The sequence below is a fragment of the Atta colombica genome, unplaced genomic scaffold (assembly GCF_001594045.1).
Source record: "Atta colombica isolate Treedump-2 unplaced genomic scaffold, Acol1.0 scaffold55, whole genome shotgun sequence".
NCBI lineage: Eukaryota > Metazoa > Arthropoda > Insecta > Hymenoptera > Formicidae > Atta > Atta colombica.
The window spans coordinates 158632-168261 of NW_017259545.1; the positions used below are offsets into that span (position 1 = coordinate 158632).

At 37.6% G+C, this 9630-nt stretch overlaps 2 protein-coding genes across 9 annotated transcripts; both read left to right on the forward strand.

The window, feature by feature from the left end:
• Positions 1–669: 669 nt before the first annotated feature.
• On the forward strand, positions 670–3471 carry LOC108691974 (RNA polymerase II-associated factor 1 homolog). The gene is made up of 8 exons (XM_018200004.1): positions 670–1033; positions 1163–1255; positions 1332–1656; positions 1725–1868; positions 1936–2039; positions 2287–2503; positions 2594–2864; positions 2958–3471. Exons 1-8 carry the CDS (start codon positions 960–962, stop codon positions 3452–3454), a joined length of 1725 nt encoding a protein of 574 aa, XP_018055493.1. The 5' UTR covers positions 670–959; the 3' UTR covers positions 3455–3471.
• A 2243-nt stretch (positions 3472–5714) lies between these two features.
• On the forward strand, positions 5715–9630 carry LOC108691976 (CCAAT/enhancer-binding protein gamma). Of its 8 annotated transcripts, none has more exons than XM_018200009.1 (4): positions 5715–6062; positions 8332–8424; positions 8502–8658; positions 8946–9630. In XM_018200009.1, exons 2-4 carry the CDS (start codon positions 8332–8334, stop codon positions 9092–9094), a joined length of 399 nt encoding a protein of 132 aa, XP_018055498.1. In that variant the 5' UTR covers positions 5715–6062; the 3' UTR covers positions 9095–9630. The 8 variants fall into 8 exon arrangements, with proteins under 8 accessions (XP_018055498.1, XP_018055499.1, XP_018055502.1 ...); XM_018200010.1 differs by having other exon boundaries at positions 5715–6053; XM_018200013.1 differs by lacking the exon at positions 5715–6062 and adding an exon at positions 6069–6210.

Sequence of the window (9630 nt, forward strand, 5' to 3'; positions counted from 1 at the left end):
CGCGCGCGCGCGCGTGTGTGTGTGTATATATATATATATATATATATATATAAATGACATAGTGTGTGAAACGAAAATATATAGTCTTAAATCATTAACCAATCACAATTGAGAAGAATAATCGATAATTGATCAATTTCTTATATTATAGCTTCAGACTTAAAGCTTAGTTATAAGCCTGTTATGGAATTAATCGAAATGGATTCCATAGGAATTATTCAATAGGTATGCAAATGTAAAGCGGGAATTTTTTAAACATGGCAAGCCAATCAATGCACGACTTTCCCATGTCATGACTCTTATCTCGACCCTGTTGAAAAACTTACTAAAAAGTAAAAGACGGGTCGGTTCTTACGGAAGTTTGCGTAATTGTCAAAATATAACTGATTAAATAAAAATAAGAAATTAATAATATAGTAATTACATGATTTAAATAACATGTATGTTCAAAACTTATAATAATACTCGTTTTTTTATTTAAAACTGAAATTTTAATGTTATCATCCAAGTTTGATTATCAAAAAAAAGAAGAAATTAATGAAAGATGTCGCCAAGTACTATCGAAATTGGAATAGTTCTATCGATAACGCACCAGCATCCCCTTAAAGATGTCGCCACATTGTCGCGCAGCAAATAATAATGGTTCCTTCCTATCCGGCCCATCCCTTTCCAGTTCCGAGTGTTCCCTTCACTCTTTTTTTAGCTATTTCTAGCCCTACTTTGGCTAAGCATACCGCAGTTCTGAACATAATCGTTATTTACTCTTATTTCCTAGTTGTAATTGGTTATAATCAGTTGTAATTCATCCATAACGCTGTAATCAGCTGTAATCAATTGCATAATATACGATGTGGTTATATAGCATTCGGTGCTTTTGGCCATCGCATTTAAATTGTGCCATCAGTGTTGAATAGTGTTATTGATTGCTAGAGATTTATTCAGGACGCTATAAAAAAAAAATGGCACCTACCATTCAAACCAACAGTAATCAAGCTGACCGGGATAAACGCGTGGTTAGGCCAGCAGAGAAGCGGTAAATAAGCAAATAAGCACACCAGTGAATATGATATATATTCGCAATTGAATCATTATTATCATAAGCAGTACAACTGTAGCGTTGCTATGTATTATTGATGTATTGATGTATCTGTGCTTTTTTCAGATCTGAGCTCATATGCAGAGTAAAATATTGCAATACGCTGCCGGATATACCGTTTGATCCAAAATTTATAGCTTATCCCTTTGAACCTACCAGGTGAGTAATGTTTGATCTGTCAAACTGTCGCTTACATCCTTTTGTCTTGTAATAATTTGTTATGTTTGTAATACAGATTTATTCAATATAATCCAACCTCATTAGAGCGTAATTACAAATATGAAGTATTGACAGAACACGATTTAGGTGTAGAAATTGACTTAATAAATAAGGACACATATGCTGGGGATCCAAATGCTCAATTAGATCCAGCTGATGAAAAGCTGTTGGAAGAAGATGTGCTTACACCTCAAGATTCTAAACGTTCTCGGCATCATGCCAGAAGTGTTTCGTGGTTGAGACGCACAGAATATATTTCCACAGAAAGCACGAGATTCCAGCCACAAACAGCAGATAAGGTTGAAGCTAAAGTTGGTTACAGTATCAAGAAGAATTTCAAGGTATGACATCTATTGAGCAAAATTTGTAGCATACTTGTATATTTTCCAATTCAATTATTTTTAATCAGGAAGAAACCCTGTACATGGACCGTGAGAGTCAAATAAAAGCTATAGAAAAGACATTTGAAGACAATAAAAAGCCAATTGAAAGACACTACAGTAAACCGAATGTAGTACCTATAGAAATATTGCCAGTATATCCAGACTTTAAGGTATCATTGCAACATCTGTCAATATTATTGTTACATATGTACGATTACAATTTTTACAATTTTTTAGTTGTGGAAGTATCCATGTGCTCAAGTTATATTTGATTCTGATCCTGCACCAACTGGTCGATCTGTACCAGCACAGATAGAAGAAATGTCACAAGCCATGATAAGGTACTTTGCTCATTCTCTCTCTTTCTCTCTCTCTCTCTCTCTCTCTCTCTCTCTCTCTCTCACACACACACACACACACACACACACACACACACACACACACACACACACACACACACACACAAAATAAATTTATGCAATTTAAAAGGAAATGTGTATTGAAAAAAATTATTATTTATTTTATCATCCAGTTAATTTAGACATTATTAGATTATTGTGCAAGATAATTATGATGCTTCTATTATAGAGGTGTGATGGACGAGAGTGGTGAGCAATTCGTAGCTTACTTTTTGCCGTTGGAAGAAACTTTGGAGAAACGCCGACGGGACTTTACTGCTGGTATCGATTACGCCGATGAAGAAGAATATGAGTACAAAATGGCTAGAGAATACAATTGGAACGTCAAGAGCAAAGCTTCCAAAGGATACGAGGAGAATTATTTCCTCGTGATAAGACAAGACGGGGTATCTATATATATATATATGAGCGCTGCACTATTATATGACGTGTTATAATTTTGTGATTTGTCACATTAATTCATTTGTATATCGCAGGTTTACTACAATGAATTGGAGACGCGTGTGCGACTAAGTAAACGGCGCCAGAAGGTCGGACAACAGCCAAACAACACGCGGCTGATAGTGCGTCATCGACCGTTAAACGCCAATGAATTCAGAATGCAAAGATATCGAGAAAAACAATTGGAGCCGCCGGGAGAGGAGGATGAGGATGAGGAGGAGGAAGAGGAGGAGGAGGAGGAAGAGGAGGAAGAGGAAGAGGAGGAGCAGGAGACTCAACAAGAGAAGGCAGATATGGTAGCTAAAGGTTCGTTTACTCTCTCTATTCACTATGATATAATTGGAAAGGGCAGACTAGCACTCTGAAAATTTTTCCGATAATCAGAAAATTTATTTGCAGGTTCCGAAGCAGAGAACGAGGAAGGATCGACGCGCGCATCGTCAAGAGCATCCTCGCAGGCGTCTAGTAGAAAGTCGCGATCTCGTTCCAAGTCTGGCTCAAGATCAAAATCGAAGTCGAGATCAAGATCTAGGTCTAGATCAAAGTCGAGATCGAGATCGCGTTCGCGTTCACGTTCGCGTTCGCGTTCGCTGTCGCGGTCACATTCGCCATCGAAATCTAGATCACCGTCTCGATCGCGTTCGCGTTCTCACTCACGTTCGCCATCTAAATCACGCAGTAAATCACGATCACGATCTCGATCCGGCAGTCCTCAATCGAGAAACACATCAAAGTCGAGATCTAGATCCAAGTCGAAATCACGCTCAAGATCGCCTGTGAAATCACCATCGGGATCTTTGTCGACTTCATTGTCTGTGTCACCGTCAAGATCGAGATCCGGTACTGGTAGCGGTTCCGCTAGCGCGACCGGCGAAAGCGGCTCCGAGAGCGAATGAATTTAGATTCGCGATTAATAATACTAATGTAATTAATTCATTTCCACTTGAATCATTATTTCAACGAATGTTCGTTTATATCATCGATATTTTTAAATATAGCAATCCTGCCGAATATCAGAATAATTGCATACTGAAAAAATAATAAAAAGGATTTCTTTAATAATTATTATGATAAATAATCGTTACAGGGTGTTCAGTGGTACGATCAAAGAAATAAATTTATTAGCCATATACATATATATTTTATGCATTAAGGTAGTTGCTACGACAATCCGCAGATATAAGAAAAAAATCCATCATTGTGTTTCGGAATTTTTATGATATTTAATTTTGCGATATACTTTGGTCGAGAAACGAAATAAGAAAAAATAAGACTTAAATTGTTCGAAGAGTTTTCCAGTGCAATATTGACGACAATTTTATAATTTTTATTTTCATTTCTTTCCGTCGATATGCGTTCATTTTGATACGAATGTAAACCATGTGAAGCGATTAAAAAAAAAAAGATTTGATAGAGCTATCTGTTATTTGATTAATATCCTGTGCAAATTTTTTGATATCGTGAGAAAAAATCGCTCATATATTTGGATAAATTGGAGAAACGTAACGTAAATTTTCTCAAAGAGTGTGAGACCAGAGAGAAAACTAGAAGTGATGATATGGGGGTGGCGATTTTTATTAACCGCAAAATATAATATCTAGAGCTAAAATCAGAGAGAAGCTTGAAAGCGGTCATGCCTAGCCGGGATTTAGCTGTTACTTTATTTTGAAGCGCCTCTATGTCGCAAAATGTGAACATTGAACTACGTAGCCAATGTCCACAAATTTCGGTCGATTAGACAGATAAACTGTAATGCCCAATTTCTTCACTTCTAGATAAGTTGCGGATAATCTTATTCAGGGAAATATCTCCATTCTGAGAGATGTCTCTTGGATAAAATTACCTAGAGATGAAGAAATTGGGCATAAGTTGTCATGTAACAAGACGTACTTATTATAAAGCGCCAACAGATTGATTGTTCGTCTTTGTCTATCTAACGGACCGAAATTCGTAGACATAGCAAAGAATACAATCAAAAAATCGTGAACATTACCGACTGGATCCATGGACATTGGCTATGTAGTTCAATATCCACATTTTGTGGACATAGAGGCGTGCTTCAAAATAAAAAAATCCCAGCCGGGTATGGCCGCTCTCAGGCTTCTTTCTGCGAAAATGCTTTGCACATTATCGCTCTCTAAAAAAGTGGATGCCAACTACAAAACAATAAAATTTACTTTATTGAATCTTTTCTTGCACGAGAAAAGATTCAGTACTAACTTCATGACGCGAAACATATTGGTTTCATAGTCGATTCTTACAGTCTTTAAGACTGTCTTAGGTATGTACAATCTTATAATGTCGTAAATCAATCAAAATCCGAGGACTGTATTAACATCTTAAGACATTATATTTAAGATAATTTTAAAATAAAAGCAGACTATGAATATCGACCCATGTTTTTTGTCTTTCACGGTTGGAAGACTGCGCACTTAGCGGTTCCGCAATAAAAGAATTTCAACCTATCAGAAACTGTGTATTCCACAATACATGATTTCTGATAGATTAAAATTCTTATTCTCTGTTTCCTGTTCCTTTTATTGTGCAGAGCCTCTTAGAATCATTCCACCAAACTTGCATAGCCACATATGTATAAAGAAAATTATCCAATCATATTTCTGTCATAAAGACAAATGTAAAATGCCATTGGATGATTTTCTTTATGCATAAGTTTGCGGCTACGCAAGTTGTGTGGAATGGCCTTTAGAGACGATATGAAGCAAAAATAGTAGATTTTACCAAAGCTGAGCACATCATGAGTGCTTTCCAATTACTTAACACAACATACACAGGAATGCATAAAGTGTATGCACATTGTGCACAAATTGGAACAGAAAGTGTACATAGTTGAGATCCGTTTCGGATAGAGTTAGATTAAATGTAGCTTTTTCCGCCTGTATTAAACGAAAAAAAATTAAAAATGCCACTTAACGTCTTCCAATCTCATTTAAAGCCGTCGTAGTTAGTAACATGTAATTGTCTCTAGAAAATACAAGCTTACACAGCCTTCGACTGAGTACAAATATGTAGCATTGTTATCTACGATAACGGATAATTAGAACTCAATTTATGTTGCCATGTGCACGAAATTGTCTAGGGATATTGTAATTGGAAAGCACCCCATGTAATCTGACGTAATCCTTCCATCATGGAATATAGAGGTTTGTTCGCGTCGCATGTTTCAACATGTTGTAATGTGCTGCTACCATAGTTCTTACTCATTCCAATGCGCTTGATAGAGTGAGTAGGAATTGTGGTAGGAGCATGTTGGAACATGTTGGACCTTGCGACGCGAACAAATCTCAGGATACTCGTTTGCACATTGCGTCATCTCTTATACGATACGATGAACACAACCTATTCGAATGAAGGTCGATCGGTCGATGTCGACAATTACCGAAGAGCATATTGACAGTCTATCTATGTGACTATCCGTGCCGTGGATACCGGTTGACGCTAGTGCCGTTGACTAACTCAGCTAGCAACTAGTGACTGGTGAGTCAGGTGAGTGGTGGCACTGGTAGCTACTGGCTGTTAGCATAGTAGCTCAAGTGGCTGTGGTTAAAGGGTTACTGGTGGTTACGTTCGATCATATTGATTCACGTTGGATGAAGATTAAGCAAGGTGATTTAACGAGAAGTATGAGTGTCGAGTAGGTAAAAGAGAGCTACATGGACGAATCTTTCGCTGTTCCATATCGCGATAATGAATCTCACGAGCCTGCGTATATGCAATAATGCCAAGTGCCTCGTGCGTGTTAATTTAACATTGGTGGTGTGGTTACGCACTCCGTCACTCTTCCGTCTTCGTCCGGAATTCATATCAGCTCCGCTCCATTTCTCTCTCTCTCTCTCTCTCTCTCTCTCTCTCTCTCTCTCTCTCTTCTATGCATACATGTTTAGTCAAATATATGCGTTCAAGCGTGTTGGAAGAGCGCAATTGAAGTGGATCGATACAAATGGACAAGTTGGCGTGCCACGCGTTGCGAGAGAATGCAAACAGAAATCGGCGATAGATATCGTTTCATTTCAAATTTTGTGTTCGAGACGAAGGAGAGGGAGCGCATCGTACTTGGCATCGTATCCAAATTGTCATTTGAATATTTACATTAGTGCAATTGCTAAGCAACTTATTACATATACTGAAAACATTGACTCTGAGAGAGAGAGAGAGAGAGAGAGAGAGAGAGAGAGAAAGAGAGAGCGCGCATTAATTGCTGTCTCTTTCTTCCACTTCCCTCTCTCTTCTGTACAATCCTATTCTGATACTGCAATTGATTGCAATGATCCACGCATCCATTTCACTGCGCGAGATAAACAGTTTTATACTCGTATTATCGCGTCGCGCATAATTTAATCATCGCGCACTCTGCGAGTGGAACGGAAGAGAAAACGACGAAGAGAGAGAGAGAGAGAGAGAGAGAGAGAGAGAGAGAGAGAGAGAAAGAGGAGAGAGGTAGGTGGGTGGGAGAGACGTATCCATTTGGATCTCTTGATGATGGTAGACCGAAATCGAGGAGGACGGAATCCCGACGGAGTGGTGAATAGAAGTTGACGCACGATGTGGATGACCGATAGACGGGAAGAAAAAATCGCGTAGATACCGTCCGTGAAGAAAAAATAAACTAAAAAAAATGATAGAGCGAGAGATGACTATTTTCCGTTATTTGCCGACGCGATCGTATATATATATATATATAATACGTCACATACTTGATGTTTTTCATTTATACATATGTATGTGATGGAGTGCCGTGTATTGCGCATCAACCAGCACCAACGATCGCTGCCACGGTCGATGATGTCAGATTTATATAAGAGTTTAATGTTATCAATTCGCGGAAACGAGCCGAGCGAGCACGATTGTAAGACTAATAATGTGTGAGTGAAAATCATTACGAGAGCTTTCAACAGATTTTTAAAAAATCCTCCCATCTTCGTTAAATTTGTTAAGTGAAGCGAGATATTCTTGGGAATATCATCTTTTTCTATTTATTATTTGGCGATACTTAATCAAATTGGAAAGCATGGATTCGCAACGCGAAAGATTGAATTGAAATAGGATTAATTTCTCAAAGTTATGCCATATATAATATATAAATATTTCAAGGATTTCATTAGATGATACTTTTACATATTGTTTACGTTAAGCGAGCCACAAGCGATGCAAAAATTTCTGACTTAAGCTGCAGTCGTGCGTCACGATGAAATCCGTTGGCGGTTTCCGAGAATTTTTGAGTCGAGGCTGTCCTGGCCTGTCGTCTTGAGTGATACACGCGAAGGTTTTTTTTCACAAAACAGCGATCTCGAGGCATGGCCTTATTGAGTAAATACCACAATACGGAGTACATTGGCGTTACGCGACAGTTAACATAAAATTAACGTAATGAGTCTGTATCGGACAGTTAAAGCACAAACCGATATCAATATTTGTCAAGCATCTACTTCTCTTCGCAATCATTAGCGTGACACAGTTGAAAACAATTGTGATTTATCACATAGGTATTTAAACTGTACAGGAAAAAAGATATAGTTCAAGTTTGAAGCGTTCTTGGAGCGAACAATCGTCAAGTTCTAAAATAAAGATGTAGTATATTGACAAACAGCTTAAAAGCTGCTGCTATGTACACTTAAATTTGAGATACGTTTTATGTTTAATTGTAAGAAACGAGAGAGAGAGAGAGAGAGAGAGAGAGAGAATGATTAGGTATCTTTATTGTCCTTCTTATCTCAATTTCTAACTAACCAAGACTTAACTTTGCATGTTAATTTAGATGCCGAAAAATAAAGAAAATAGCAAGCGAAAGAAGCAAATGGAGGACGAGGGCGACGAGGATTATCGAAAGCGGCGGGATCGGAATAACCAGGTAATTTATCAGTTTTGCATGTAAATTGTTCATGTGTATATGTATACTATATATCGTTGTTCCCGCGCTGTCCACAGGCTGTGAAACGATCGAGAGTGAAGAGTAAATTACGTACGCAACAAACCTTGGAACGAGTAAATCAACTGAAAACGGAAAACGAATTGTTGGAAGAGAAAATTAAAATGCTCACCAAGGAGCTTGGGTTTCTCAAGGATCTTTTTATTGCACACGCAGGTAGATATATCGTTATTAAGATATACAAAATTATTGTCAAATTGTTAAATCTTTTGATATGTCTTACAAACAGTTTGTAGATTAAGTATTATATAAGTAATTTCTATAGTTATTCTTGTGCTTTATCTCTGATATATGAGTAGTATTCATTATAACAACACACGAGTTTAGTTGATTATTTGTTTAAAAATAAATATATTAGTCAAGTATACACGCACACACACACACACACACACACACACACACACACACACACACACACACACACACACACACACACAAAACAGATTTTATTGTTTTATTTTTAGGAGGTTCCGGTCAACAGTCGATGAATATTCAAGATTTAGATCTGAATTCTCTCCTGGCGGAAGAAAAACCGACGGAAGAATCATCGGTTATAAAGACGTCAGTTATCAAGTCGACTACCAAGCTGTAAACCTATGCGAGCTCCACGTGAAGAAATCAGCGTGGTATTAAATTTGAAAAACGCGAGACAGTATTTTGTCTTTGACTCGCTCAATCAAAACAGAGCAAGTGGACATCTTGGAAAGATGTTGACTTGAAATTCATTGAAAAAGATTCTAGATGCGAAGAGCGTTTTCCGAAGACGGATTTTTCAAGTTGCAGTGCATCGTCAGTGAATTATCGTCAGTTAAATTTACAACTTGTCGAAAACTGATGAAGACGAGAGTGATGCAACTGTCGCATACAACTCGCAATAAATTTGAATACGAAAGTATTCATTTTAATTGTTAGCCAGTGGAGAAAAAGTAATGTAAACGGTACACGACAAAAATATCACCAATATGTACATGTTGCAGATATTAGAGCATTATACATATGTCACACGTATTTTGCGATCGTATTTTGTACTAACGTACTGTTCGCGCGAGATGTGGCTTTTACTGTGAGATGTTATTTACATATACATATGGAAATAACAAAAGGGGAATTTTCTTTTAAACATTTATA